Source organism: Chelonia mydas, chromosome 2, assembly GCF_015237465.2.
Source record: "Chelonia mydas isolate rCheMyd1 chromosome 2, rCheMyd1.pri.v2, whole genome shotgun sequence".
Taxonomy (NCBI): Eukaryota; Metazoa; Chordata; order Testudines; family Cheloniidae; genus Chelonia; species Chelonia mydas.
The window spans coordinates 250,470,932-250,486,761 of NC_057850.1; the positions used below are offsets into that span (position 1 = coordinate 250,470,932).

Below are 15,830 nucleotides of genomic sequence, written 5' to 3' on the forward strand. Positions count from 1 at the left end.
GCTCAGTGCTTCTCAAACTTTTGTACTGGTGACCCCTTTCACATAGCAAGCCTCTGAGTGCGACCCCCCCTTATAAATTAAAAACACATTTTAATATATTTAACACCATTATAACTGCTGGAGGGAAAGTGGGGTTGGGGTGGAGGCTGACAGCTCGCGACCCTCCATATAATAACCTCGTGGCCCCCTGAGAGGTCCCAACCCCCAGTTTGAGAACCTCTGCTCTAGCTCCTATCTTCTGTATAATGCTGGGAAGCAGTAAAAAGCATGGAAAGACCTATAGCATGAACCCTACCCAGCTTTCCACGAAGACCTCACTGGGTCCAGAGTGCAGAGAACTTTATTTACTGGTTCCAGATGCAAAGAGGTCAATCACCAGCCCAACAAATTGACTCATGCTGATTAAGATATTTCTGGGTGCAACCACAGCTTTGCTAAACTGACTTCTGCCATGTAAATCTTGGGGTTCCATCTCCTTGGTGAGCAGTGCACAGAGAGATAAGAAACGTTGTTCCACCCAGCACAGGAGAATTTCTCTTGGGCATGGGGCCGATCATGTTCTTCATAGTTATTCTGAAAACTCTATCAGACATGTTGACTGTCACAAGAACAGGTCTTTTCCACTTAATGCATCCGATGAAGTGAGGTGTAGCTCACGAAAGCTTATGCTCAAATAAATTTGTTAGTCTCTAAGGTGCCACAAGTACTCCTTTTCTTTTTGTGGATACAGACTAACATGGCTGCTACTCTGAAAAAAGAACAGGTCTGTTATCCATTGAAAAATCAGTGCTCTGAGACCTCAATGAATCATTGTGTTCCACCTCATTTCCATTCCCTGATCTGAATCAGGAAAAACCCCTAAAAAAAAATCTGACTCGCTGCATTCACCACCTATAGAAGCAGAGAATGTACAACTGGAGCTAGAACTCTGCCAATTGATGAGATTGGTGAGATGCAGAAGGTATACCAATCCAGTAATTCTGTGTATTATGTGAAGTGTGCATCACTTAAGCATGCCTGTGTATTAGACCACAATTCCTAATAGGCTCCAATAAGAATTGAATTTTTGTTTATGACACCACTTGTTTTCCATTATGACCATCTTTATAGTCTGTTAATCTTCCTCTGACACGAGACATTGTATCTGACAGTATTCATCCTCAGCCCAGGGCTATGACTGACTCTCCTGGAATGATGTGTCTGTGTTTGTCCTGAATTCAAGATACACCAGAAGCCCATGTATCAGTGTGTGCGCGCTTCAGGTTATTCCTCAATGCTCTATACTACAGCCAGCTTCTGGAGGGAGGAGGTGAAGGTGAGGCCAGGCATGATAACCTGCAATGGCAGCTGGGATCAAAAAAGCAACACTTTCACAGTCCTTCAGGTGTGGCAGGAAATCCCTATCCTATTACACCTTCACAGGGTTCAGGAGAACAGATATACAGCCATAGCTTGTCTAGGGTGACTGCAGACCTCTTAAGTGTAGTTTCACTGTACCGAGTACTTTTTTGCCTGGATTTTTTTTTTTAATGTATATGTTTTACTACTCGATTTTTTAGCTCTGATTCGGGCTGCTGGCCTTCCTCCACTAAGGAAGAAGAATTCCCTTAGCGGGTGTATGTGCATGCATGCCTTGAGGAATCAGCACATATCTAACATTTTTATCTATAACCTGGAAGAAAACATCAAATCATCACTGATAAAGTTTATAGATGACACAAAATTGGGGGAGTATAATGAAGAAAAGTCGCTGATTCAGAGCAATCTGGACTGTTTGGTAAACTGGGTGCAAGCAAACCATATGCATTTTAATATGATTAAGTGTAAATGTACACATCTAGAAACAGAGTGCAGGCCATAGTTACAGGATGGGGAACTATCATAGAAAGCAGTGGTTCTAAAAAAAGATTTGGGGGTCATGGTGGATAAGTCAGCTAAACATGAGCTCCTAGTACAATGCTGTAGCTAGGAGGACTAACGTGATCGTTGGATGCATAAACAGGAAATCTCGAGTAGGAGTAGAGAAGTTATGTTATCTCTGTGTTTGGCACTGGTGCCACTGATGCAGGAATACAGTGTTCAGCTGGGGTGTCCACAATTCCAGAAGGATGTTGATAACTTGGAGAGAATTCAGAGAAGAGCCACTAGAATGATTACAAGACATGACTTATACTGATAGAGTCGAGGAGCTCAATCTATTTAGCTCAACAAAGAGAAGACTAAGGGGTGATTTGATTATAGTCTACCTACCTCCCTGAGGAGCAAATATTTAATAATGGGTTCTTCAATCTAGCAGAGAAAGGTAAACCATGATCCAACGGCTGGAAGTTGAAGCCAAACAAATTCAGAATGGAAATAAGCCGAAAAATTTTAAATGAGAGTAATTAACCATTGGAACAATTTACAAAGGGTTGTGGTGGATTCACCATCACTGAATTTTTAAATGCTCTAAGGAATTATTTTGGGGAAGTTCTATGTTCTACTTGAAGTCAGACTAGATCATAACAACAGTCCCTTCTGGCCTTGGTATCTATGAAGCAGTGGCCTGATCTTTTCTGCACTGATCTGCCATGCTGCACTCTGTAACGGTGAGCAGGGGAACCCAAAACGGATGATTAATTCCTATGATGCACTTCATGAAGGTATCCATGAGAATCAGACATTGAGGATTGCCCATGCTCCTACACTCTGTGAAGGAGAGCAGGGGAAACAGCACTGATTATTCATTTATTTCCCCATTTGGGAATTTGCCCCTTTAATCCTGCTTCAGAAGTGGGAGTGAAACTGTGCTCAGGGATTGCTCCGAAAATAATTCACATGGCTAGTGATCTCCCTGTCCTATAAAAGGTTGGGTTTGTTTTTCTCCCCTCCCTCATATGGACCCTTTCTGGGTCTCTCAAGGAAGGTACTGGCTTGGGGCTCAAGGATGGGCTCACCAGAAGCTGTCCCCGCTCTATTGCATGGGATCTACATGGGCCAGATTGGTCTGTGTTTCCCCTGGAGGTCTCAGCCTGTGACATGAGAAGTTCTGGGGACGGAAGGCTGTTACATAGGTGGAAGCAGGGGGAGGGAGCTCTCTCCAGCATTGGCAACATCTGTGCTGTGACAAGGGCCCTCCACCTATGACTCCTGGGGAAGTGGAGCTGGAGGAGGTGGCTGAATTCTGCAATCTGGGGCATGGCTGCTGGTGCAAGCTACAGGGACTCAGGAGCAATCTTTACTCCTGGGGAATTCTGTGCCACTGCGCAATGAAGAATTTTGCAGAGATTAATGTTGTGTGTGCAGAATTTCCTTCCCCCCCACAAAACAGGCTGCAGAGATGCTGACCGCCTCTAGGGGCTGCTGGATCCAACAGAGCCCAGTCTGCAAACAGAAGACAAGGTGAGTGGGAGGGAACTGGAGGGCTCCCAGCAGCTGCAGTTCCCAGCACTCCTTGAAGGAAAGACGCGGCAGTGTGCAGGAAACTCTGTGTAAGCCCGGGACCCAGCATCAGGCATCTCCCTCTGGATCCCTGGGCTCTAGGAGGGTAGGCGGTATGAGTGTCTTGGCTGGGAGGCCTGTGGCTTGGCTCTGGGGGGGAAAGGGGTGTGAGTTTCTGGGCTGGGGGAGCCCCATGGCTGGACTCTGAAAGAAAGGGGACAGAGAAACAGGAACTGGGTTGTCATAGGGGGTTTCTTTAACTCTCTACTCCTAGGGAAATTTTTTGTTGTTGTGTCTGTATTGTTACAGACAGGTATTTTGAAATAAATTACCAAAATAATTGAAACTGGTGTGATTATATAGTGTTATTTTGACAAATAAAATTTGCAGAATTTTGCAGAATTTTAAAATTGTGTGCAGAATTTTTAATTTTTTTGGTGCAGAATTCTCCCAGGAGTAAATCTCCATCTGGTACGCTGCCCTTCTGGCTTCACCTCCATTCATGAAGATTGGGGTGAGGGGCTGCTTGTCTCAGAGCCGGTTCTTCTCCAATTCTGCACACCTCCTTTCCTGCCCGGGGCGGGGGGGGGGAGATAGGCAATGTTGCCCTGTCTGGACTTCATCTTGCCAAGCACAGCTGGCCTCCCCTACCTTGCCTGGAAGAAGGGGTCAAGGCAAATGGGATATTTTTGTAGGTGACAAATTAGAGGAATTGTCACAGATTGAAGTGTCACTAGAGGTGGTTTTGGAATTAATTGAGAAACTTAACAGTAACAAGCCACCAGGACCAGATGGCATTCACCCAAGAGTTCTTAAAGAACTCAAATGTGAAATTGTGGAACTATTAACTATGGTTTGTAACCTGTCCTTTAAATCAGCTACCGTACCCAGTGACTGGAAGATAGTTAATGTAACGCCAATATTTAAGAAGGGCTATAGAGGTGATCCTGGCAGTTACAGACTGGTAAGTCTAACCTCAGTACTGGGCAAATTAGTTGAAACAATAGTAAAGAATAAAATTGTCAGACACATAGAAGAACATAAATTGTTGGGCAAAAGTCAACATGGTTTCTGTAAAGGGAGATCATGTCTTACTAATCTATTAGAGTTCTTTGAGGGGGTCAACAAACGTGGACAAGGGGGATCCAGTGGACATATTGTACTTAGATTTCCAGAAAGCCCTTGACAAGGTCCCTCACCAAAGGCTCTTATGTAAATTAAGTTGTCATGGGATAAGAGGGAAGATCCTTTCATGGATTGAGAACTGGTTAAAAGACAGGGAACAAAGGGTAGGAATAAATGGTAAATTTTCAGAATGGAGAGGGGTAACTAGTGGTGTTCCCCAAGGGTCAGTCCTACGACCAATCCTATTCAACTTATTCGCAAATGATCTGGAGAAAGGGGTAAACAATGAGGTGGCAAAGTTTGCAGATGATACTAAACTGCTCAAGACAGTTAAGACCAAAGCAGACTGCGAAGAACTTCAAAAGATCTCATAAAACTAAGTGACTGGGCAACAAAATGGCAAATGAAATTTAATGTGGATAAATGTAAAGTAATGCACATTGGAAAAAATAACCCCACTTACACATACAATATGATGGGGGCTAATTTAGCCACAACTAATCAGGAGAAAGATCTTGGAGTCATTGTGGATAGTTCTCTGAAGATATCCACGCAGTGTGCAGCAGCAGTCAAAAAAGCAAACTGGATGTTAGGAATCATTAAAAAAGGGATAGAGAATAAGACGGAGAATATTTTATTGCCCTTATATAAATCCATGGTATGCCCACAACTTGAATACTGCGTACAGACGTGGTCCCCTCATCTCAAAAAAGATACACTCGCACTAGAAAAGGTTCAGAAAAGGGCAACTAAAGTGATTAGGGGTTTGGAACAGCTCCTATATGAGGAGAGATTAAAGAGGCTAGGACTTTTCAGCTTGGAAAAGAGGAGACTAAGGGAGGATATGATAGAGGTATATAAAATCATCAGTGGTGCAGAGAAAGTGAATAAGGAAAAGTTATTTACTTGTTCCCACAGTATAAGAACTAGGGGCCACCCAATTAAATTAATGGGCAGCAGGTTTAAAACAAATAAAAGGAAGGTTTCAGAGTAGCAGCCGTGTTAGTCTGTATTCGCAAAAAGAAAAGGAGTACTAGTAGCACCTTAGAGACTAACCAATTTATTTCAGACCTAAAGGTTGCAATATTAGAACAAAAAGACTTCAAAACAGACTCCAGCGAGAGACTGCTGAATTGGAATTAATTTGCAAACTGGATACAATTAACTTAGGCTTGAATAGAGACTGGGAGTGGATGTGTCATTACACAAAGTAAAACTATTTCTCCATGTTTATTTCCCCCACCCCCCACCGCTCCTCGGACATTCCTGTTAACTGCTGGAAATGGCCCACCTTGATTATCACTACAAAAGGTTTTCTCCTCCCCACTCTCCTGCTGGTAATCGCTCATCTTCAGTGATCATTCTCCTTACAGTGTGTATAACACCACCCATTTTTTCATGTTGTGTGTATATAAATCTCCTCACTGTATTTTCCACTGAATGCATCCGATGAAGTGAGCTGTAGCTCACGAAAGCTTATGCTCAAATAAATTGGTTAGTCTCTAAGGTGCCACTAGTACTCCTTTTCTTTTTGCAAATAAAAGGAAGTTCTTCTTCACACAGTGCACAGTTAACCTGTGGAACTCCTTGCCTGAAGAAGTTGTGAAGGCTAGGATTATAAAAGGGTTTAAAAGAGAACTGGATAAATTCATGGAGGTTAAGTTCATTAATGGCTATTAGCCAAGATGGGTAAGGAATGGTGTCCCTAGCCTCTGTTTGTCAGAGGGTGGAGATGGATGGCAGGAGAGAGATCACTTAATCATTACCTGTTAGGTTCACTCCCTCTGAGGCACCTGGCATTGGCCACTGTCGGTAGACAGGATACTGGGCTGGATGGACCTTTGGTCTGACCTAGTATGGCCGTTCTTATGTTACACTGTGAATGAAACTGCACTCTAGCCAGAGTCATCTGAACTCCCCGATGACACAGCTGATAAGGGGGGAGCACTCAAAAGACCTTCCTTTTGCCTATACAGCCGGGAGGATTGGTTGACTCTGTTTGCCATTGGGGAGGAAGAAAAAATGGAGGGAACTTCAAGAGGAAGGGCATTCCCTTGCTGCCATACTGACAGGTCTGGTTCTGCACCTAAGGTGCAAGCAGGATGATGTACCCATTATAACAGATCTGTGGGCCACAGCACAAAGGTTTGTTCTGCATTAAGGGGCACTGTAGCTAAATGGAGAAATAACAGAAAAAAGTTTGCATTATAATTTCAGCTGTGCTGCAAATTAACTATTTTACAGAATGGACTGCTCAGAACTCAACATATAAGGCACACGTTGCAAAGAGACTGTTCTGAGTAGAACTTTAAAAAATAGCTTCATACTTTTTAGAGAGTATCTGATTTTTAAAGTTTCTTTTTTTAAAATGGAATAGTAATCACTGCTATAAAATTGTGGTTATGCAATATCATCCTCAGCTGTGCACTTCTTCCAACCCTATAAACCAGTAAGGGGTCACTCAGGTAGCCAGATTGCAATGCTTGGTAAAATTCAAACACCACATTTGCTGTATGTTCTGAAAAATATTTTTCAGAGTAAACCAAAAAGATTAAATAGCAACAGAATTATTTAACACAAGAATGTTAGAAGATCTGTCTTATTTCACTTAGTTTTGGAGACATGTATTTTATAAAAACGTAGTTGTTGCTTTCCATTTTGCTTAACAACAAGCTGTTAATACTGAAACAGATTAAAAACTAACTCCTAAACCAATTCAAACTAAACCTATTAGATCAATTTCAAGAACGTTCTTTAACAGTTTTAGAATGGCTTACACTAAATTGCTATAAAATCACAATGTGCTTTCCCTATGTCTACTTCCTTCTCTCAATTTGTTTTTCTTATCTTTATCATCAGCATCCATATAGCAACAACCCTAAAAGACAGAAGGTGAAATACATAGATCATTTTATACTACAGCTCCTGATAGGGACGAACACCATAATTGCTTAATGCCCTTCCTCTGTTTTTCAGGGAAATAGGTCACAAAAACTCTTGCCTGATGAAACATGACTTGAGAGCTGCAAATTCAAAGCATCTTCTGAAAAACTGCATTATCCCATACAATGTGACACTGAATGTTCAATTATTTATCATTCCAAATCATTTATGCAGTTATCAACTTTAAATTCTCTAACAGTGTTATTTCAAATTTAAAATAAAGGCAGCATATACATTACCACGGCAACTAAGCTCCTATCTATGACACATTCATACAGCTTTCACTTATTTTCATCAAGGTTCAAGACCTCCATCTCCTTTCAATAACTTTACAGGCTTAGTTAAGTGGTTTAAGGATTTGACACTTTTTACTACCAAGTATTCTAAAGCTTTGTTGAAACCGGCCTTTTTACAAATTAAAAAATATGTCTGCCTCACTCTTTAGTCTATTCATAGTTATGAAAAATTTAATCCTTCCTAAGCATTCTTTTGATTGTTAATTATTCACTGAATACTTCTACTGAATTCACTGAAAACTTGTCTAATTTTAAAATGTGAACCTTGTGACATTTGTTTCTGACTATATGAATTTGGATGAACATTCATTTCTGAATTTTACAAATTGGAGTCAACTATTTAATATTAATTTATATTAATACAGATTAACATGAGGACAATATCTAGTATTTATATAGCATATGTGGTGGGTCCCTCAAGGCATAATGTACATCTGTCAGAGTTATCTGTATATTATGATGCCTTATGAACATTTCTATTCTGGATAATCACACTAAGAGTAATTATTCTATCCCATAAAAATTGAATTATAAGATATTTTCTAGAGATTTGAGGATACCACATACATTAAAAAGTGAGAGAATTACAAAATATTTAGGGGTAGTTTACATTTTGAAGTTTTTGGCATCAATCCAAAGAACTTAGATCATTTTATTAGTTTGGTCTCCCAATACAATACCACTACTAAAACTCAAATATTTAACATTTATCTCTTTCTCTGGATCTTTTTCTTCCTCTGGAATTTATTCATTTTTTTTTCACCCCTTATTTTGCCAATAATCTTCTCTCCCTGCAACCTTCACACATCCTGTTATTTTGTAAGGGACAGAGCTTTGTTAATTCCCCGTTCCTCCCATATTACTACGTTTTTGCACACACTCCCTGCAGTAGACTAGAAGTCTGAGACTCTCCCTTTATCCATGGAAGACTAGATTTTGCTCACTCCACAGTTAGTCAATAATGCAGCTAGGCAAAGAGGAGTACTAGACAGAGATGCAATTCCACCTCTTCTCCGGGTACTGCATACACACTGCAGTGCACCTAACCTACTGGCCCCATGGGCAATGGACCAAATTCAGTCCCAGACTAGTGTGCACTATTCCAATTCAACACTCCAACCCTCCACTTAGTTTCCCTGCCATCCTGATCTGCTTATCCTTTCTTCCTTCCCCTGGATAGCGCCTGTGCCACTGCTCCAGCATTTCAGAGTCCACGAAGCATTTACAAAAGCAGAAAAGTGACATGAACTGCGTCAAGATTCTGAACTGGAGCTGTGCGAGAAGTGGAAAGGGGGGGGGGGAAGGAATTCCTTTATTTCTATTGCTCTTGCTCACATCAGCAGCAAAGGCTCACCTCTATTCTTCTGAGGCTCCCATGCTTAAAGGAACAGATGGGAAGTTGCTCTGGATAACAGTATAATACAATTCTGCCATGGCGAGTTCTGAAAATATAGCATGGCTTTGGGAAAAAGATAGGATGCCTATGATCCCCATGCCAAACTAAGTCTTTGGTCATGCAAGGCAAGTTTCCTCCATGTTATCAGTTTAAAAGATATACAGAGTTATCATTATATGCTATAGTTATATAGCTATGTAACCCTCTGGATTTCATAGCCACTGATTTTCATTTAAAGATTAGAAATGTTAAGGGGTTATTCAATTTAAATTACCCACTGTTCAATTACTATTTTAAACCTCAAAATAAGCAAGCACAACACAACCTGCAACCTCGGAAAATAATCACTCTAAATTGACATCTCTAGGGTGGTCTCATGGCAGCACAATACCTATGAGGTGAGGTGTGATTGAAAGAATCGGAATGTGAATCTCTCCCTTGCCCTACCGCATGCTAGGAAAGCCTCATATCACTTAAAAAGCTATTTCAACTGAAGCTCAAAGTAGTGCTAATTGGCTCCAGAAGGAACGATATCTAACCCTCTTTAGTTGGAGATTAACAATGGAGGTGAAGGAGATAGATTGGGGGAAGGAAAAGTAAGAGTCCTTTTCCTATGTCAACACAAGTCTAGATTTTGGGGTTCCTTGAGGTTTTACGTAGGCCTGGTCCACAAATTAGCTCGATCTAGCCACGTAGCTTAGGGCTGTGAAAAATTTCACATTTTGAGTGTTGCAGTTAGGTCGACCTAACCCCTGGTGTAGAGGCAGCTAGATTGACAAAAGAATTCTTCTGTTGACCTAGCTGCTGCCTTTTGGAGAGATGGATTAACTATATCACTGGAAAAACCTCTTCTATCGACACAGAAAGTGTCTACATTATACTGCTACAGGAACGCAGCTGCAGTGCAGACATATCCATATTATTTGCATATACCGTTATTTTCTTCAGAGCTGCAGTACTAGTACCTTGTCTTAAATTAGGACTACCTTTTTAAAGAAAAATGAAAATATTTTAAATTGGTGTCTCAATGGGTGCTATTTGCTACTTTTTCAGGATGTTCACACTATTTGAGTTACAGTAAAGTTGAGCCTTTCACATGGGAAACATACCATGTAATTTGAGACTGCCAATTTATTTACAAGGATCTAAAGGCAAAAAAAATGGTACAAGTCACTCACCTTCTGAAGTCCTCCATTCTCCTCCACCAATGGAGGAAGAGTATTAGTGCTATTGATAGATGGTGGTTCCACATTGTAGTCACGAAAACAGCAGAATAAGGTGCTAAAGATACTTCGACTCCTTTGCTTCTTCAAGCTGATATTACATTGAGACACTATAAAATGGGGGGGGAAAGAAATCATGCTTTAAGTTTTCCAGATATAAAATGGTTATATTTTATTTGAAAATTCCTGATGTTCATCCACTTTACACCACATCCTTCACTATCAAACTTACACACACAGGTCTGTATATACATATTAGGTTTGGCTCTCCACACAATTCAAGCTCTTGTGATACCATACTGAGATCTTACTTTGACAGATGCTCTATAACAGTGGTTCTCAAACTAGGGCCACCACTTGTTCAGGGAAAGCCCCTGGCAGGCTGGGCCGGTTTGTTTACCTGCTGCATCCGCAGGTTTGGCTGATCGCGACTCCGACTGGCCGCAGTTCGCTGCCCCAGGCCTATGGGGGCTGCGGGAAGCGTTGCGGGCTGAGGGATGTGCTGGCCACCCTTCCTACAGCCCCCATTGGCCTGGAGCAGCGAACCGCGGCCAGTGGGAGTCGCGATCGGCCGAACCTGCGGACGCGGCAGGTAAACAAACCAGCCCGGCCTGCCAGGGGCTGTCGCTGAACAAGCGGCGGCCCTAGTTTGTGAACCACTGCTCTAGAAATACCTAAAACAGATACTGTGACCTACATCCAGTAATTTGCTGCCAAAATCTGACTCTGAAATGGGACTCTGCTCTACAACAGAATGTCATCAGAAGTGATCCCTGGGCATATTTTGGGCAAAACACTTTGGGCAAAACACTGTTTGAGACACAAACTCATTCCACACAGAATTTTTTTTTTATTCTCCTGCTGCTTATGCCTTGACAGCTATGTTATAGAACATGAAAAAGCATAACAAACAAACAATTCTTGTAGCACAGAGAATTAAATGAAATGTTAGAAGGAAAGGAAGGCTGCCATTCTTACTGTGGAACAGATTTACATGGCCCTGTGTGCTGATACAGGGTAACTGAAGCTGTAGCATAGGGGAGGCAGAGAAACATTTTTGAAAGATATAATAAAACATACAGACTATGAGCTATCACTCATTAGGTACACAAAGGACCTGCAGTAGGCCCAAATGCTTTCAGCCCATAGTTTTAGCAACTAGCTTCTACTATTACTCCTTTTCCAGGACTCCGACAACTGTTATCCAAATATTCACTACAAACTTCAGTGTCAGGTTATCAGATATGTTAGAAAAGCAACAATTTTCTGAATTTCCTCAGGACTAATCCTGATGACAATAAGTATTTAGAAATATTTTATTTACTGCTACTTGACATATTGATCAATACAATCCACATTACCTCTCCTGGAAAAATAACTAATAATGATGCACTCCTTCACACCATATGACTCTCACACAATCTTCTCTATTTCACTGCACAATTGTTAGTGACACTGAACATATACCACGGTAATATAATGTAAATTTAAAATATATTACGTGCATTTTTTGGTAAAAACAAGGCTTTAATATAATTACTAATGTTAATGCAATCAGAGGATATTTATATAGCATGTATGAACAAAAATATGACAAGATTACTGCTAGATACTCGCATGCTTTGGATGCTGTTGTGAGACATGAGATCCAGACTATATTACCTTAAAATCACTTGAGAAGAGTATACCCTACTTTATATGGGATCACAACCTGGGGGGGGGGGGGGGGGGGGGGGAGGCGGCATGACCACCTTGCCCTTCCCATTACATGGAGCGGAAGGGGTCCCAATAAGCAAAGGACTAATTACCTTCACTTTCTGATCCTGTTATAATTTAATAAAAATTATCTTTTAAACAAAGTCTGAGCAAGCAACCATTTTATACCTACCCTCTTTTCAATTATAATACAGATTTAAATTAAAAGCACAGAGAGAACCACTTCAATCAGAAGCTTCTGACTTAAGGATTTCATTGGCTCCTAAACATTTTGCTGTGACAGACGGAATGAAAAAAGTTGTTAAGCTATTTCCCTCGATTTCCTCCGTCCTTTCACAGGTGCAGGACTACTGAAGGTAACGTATACACAATCGTCACCCATATCCAGAATAGTAATCAACATCTTAGATTTCAATTTTTTACAGTGTCTTTTCTAAACACATTAGCTCAGCCTTGCAAAATTCCAATTGACTACTAAGAGTGATTTTTTTTTTAAACAAGTAAATAAAACGTCTATTTCATTTCATCATCACCATGGTCAAGTGTGGGAAGTAGTTTTTTGTGGCTCGCCTGGTAGTCTTTTTTCCTGACAATTTCACAAAGATGCATTATAAAAACACGGCAATAAAACAGTACATTTCACCTCATTCATTTCCCCCCCTCAAAAATATTGTCCAACGTATCACAGATAGTTTTTCTCCGCATACGTCAAAGTTTTAAATCTGATCAAAGCAACAGATCTATCCAGAAAATGAAAATCCTTCAGAAAGATACAATAAAATTAATCCACAATAAAAAGGAGCAACATAACTCTTTATCTAACACACAGGGCACAACCACACAATAGCGGATAGAGATGAAGCATCACATTACACCTGTCATAGAACTGAATGGTCTTTTAAATAAATTCACTGCTGTGTGAAAATAAAATCATTATTTTAATGCTGAACAGTCATTGTACAAATTATGCTTTCATAACATTTTCTCCTTCCCATCATTTGCAAAATTCTAGTACAGGTCTAAGAGTAATATCTCTTTCCCCAGTATTTCATTTGGTAAACATTTTCTCCCTTTTAAAAAAACAGCAGCGGAACTCAACATGGTTCCTTTTGGTTTATTGCCACAAAGTGGAAACACTCACAGTATCCGAAAGCAAATGGATTTGTACATGTATATCCTCTTCAATCCAGATTATGTTTAGCTAACATGGTAAATTTTACATTAAGAGAAACTGAACCTATGTTGCTTAAGGCAGTACTCTGAAAGTTCATACAATGAAACATTTCTTTGTATAGAATCCATTTTATATATTTACTTTGATTTATACATTAACAACGTTCTAAATGCTTCTGACGTATTAAAAACCACAACCATAAATGAAGGACCACGTTCTCTAAATTGTGTGAACATTTTTGGTTACACGCAATTTGCATACACACAATGCCTCCTGCCTAGGGCCCTACCAAATTCAAGGTCCATTTTGGTCAATTTCACAGCCATAAGATTTTCAAAATTGTAAATTTCATGATTTCAGCTATTTAAATCTGAAATTCCATGGTCTTGTAATTGTAGGGGTCCTGAACCAAAAAGGAGTTGTATGATTGTGTGTGTGCGTGTGTGGGTGGGTGTCGCAATGTTATTGTAGGGAGGGTTGCAGTACTGCTACCCTTACTTCTACAATGCTGCTGGCAGCAGTGTAGCCTTCACTGAGCAGCTGGAGAGCGGCGGCTGCAGGCCGGGAGCCCAGCTCTGAAGGTAGAGTCACCACCACCAGCAGCGTAGACAGAAGAATGGCATGATATGGTACTGCCACCCTTACTCCTGTGCTGACGCTGGCAGGACACTGCCTTTAGAACTGGGTGCCCGGCCAGCCACTGCCGCTCTCCGGCTGCCCGGCTCTAAAGTCAGCGCAGAAGTAAGGGTGGCAACATCATGACCGCCCTAAAATAATCTGGTGACCCCCCTGCAACTCCCTTTTGGGGCAGGACCCCCAATTTGAGAAACCCTGGTTTCCCCTCTAAAATCTGTATAGTATAGAGTAAAAGCACACAAAAGACCAGATTTCACGGTCCATGATGCATTTTTCATGGCTGTGAATTTGGTAGGGACCTACTCATGCCTGCATGAACGTCATGAATTTGAATGCCGACACACTAACACTTGAAGGTCCCATAACCTCAGCTGTGCAGAACACAATGCCATCCACAGCCTCAGAAACAACTCTGACATCATAATCAAAAAGGCTGACAAAGGAGGTGCTGTTGTCATCATGAATAGGTCAGAATATGAACAAGAGGCTGCCCGGCAGCTCTCCAACACCACTTTCTACAAACCATTACCTTCTGATCCCACTGAGGGTTACCAAAGAAACTACAGCATTTGCTCAAGAAACTCCCTGAAAAAGCACAAGAACAAATCCGTACAGACACACCCCTGGAAGCCCGAACTGGGGTATTCTATCTGCTACCCAAGATCCATAAACCTGGAAATCCTGGGTGCCCCATCATCTCAGGCATTGGCACCCTGACAGCAGGATTGTCTGGCTATGTAGACTCCCTCCTCAGGCCCTACGCTACCAGCACTCCCAGCTATCTTCGAGACACCACTGACTTCCTGAGGAAACTACAATCCATCGGTGATCTTCCTGAAAACACCATCCTGGCCACTATGGATGTAGAAGCCCTCTACACCAACATTCCACACAAAGATGGACTACAAGCCGTCAGGAACAGTAACCCCGATAATGTCACGGCTAACCTGGTGGCTGAACTTTGTGACTTTGTCCTCACCCATAACTATTTCACATTTGGGGACAATGTATACCTTCAAATCAGCGGCACTACAATGGGTACCTGCATGACCTCACAATATGCCAACATTTTTATGGCTGACTTAGAACAATGCTTCCTCAGCTCTCGTCCCCTAATGCCCCTACTCTACTTGTGCTATATTGATGACATCTTCATCATCTGGACCCATGAAAAAGAAGCCCTTGAGGAATTCCACCATGATTTCAACAATTTCCATCCCACCATCAACCTCAGCCTGGTCCAGTCCACACAAGAGATCCTACTTCCTGGACACTACAATGCTAATAAGCGATGGTCACATAACCACCACCCTATACCGGAAACCTACTGACCGCTATTCCTACCGACGTGCCTCCAGCTTTCACCCAGACCACACCACATGATCCATTGTCTACAGCCAAGCTCTACGATACAACCACATTTGCTCCAACCCCTCAGACAGAGACAAACACCTACAAGATCTCTATCAAGCATTCTTACAACTACAATACCCACCTGCGGAAGTGCAGAAACAGATTGACAGAGCCAGAAGAGGACCCAGAAGTCACCTACTACAGGACAGGCCCAACAAAGAAAATAACAGAACGCCACTAGCCGTCACCTTCAGCCCCCAACTAAAACCTCTCCAATGCATTATCAAGGATCTACAACCTATCCTGAAGGACGACCCATCACTCTCACAGATCTTGGGAGACAGACCAGTCCTTGCCTACAGACAGCACCCCAACCTGAAGCAAATACTCACCAGCAACCACACAACAGAACCACTAATCCAGGAACCTATCCTTGCAACAAAGCCCGTTGCCAACTGTGCCCACATATCTATTCAGGGGACACCATCATAGGGCCTAATCACATCCGCCACAATATCAGAGGCTCGTTCACCTGCACATCTACCAAT

General features: G+C 41.7%; 1 protein-coding gene across 4 annotated transcripts in view; it reads right to left on the minus strand.

Annotated features, from left to right (window-relative positions):
- The window catches only part of CTDSPL (CTD small phosphatase like), a 122,529-nt gene that overhangs the window by 35,667 nt on the left and 71,032 nt on the right, over positions 1-15,830 (minus strand). For all 4 annotated transcript variants that reach the window (XM_007066547.4, XM_037891178.1, XM_037891177.1 and 1 more), the window contains exon 2: positions 10,359-10,513. In XM_007066547.4, coding sequence (XP_007066609.1) covers positions 10,359-10,513 — 155 coding nt within the window. The remainder of the gene's footprint in view (positions 1-10,358; positions 10,514-15,830) is intronic.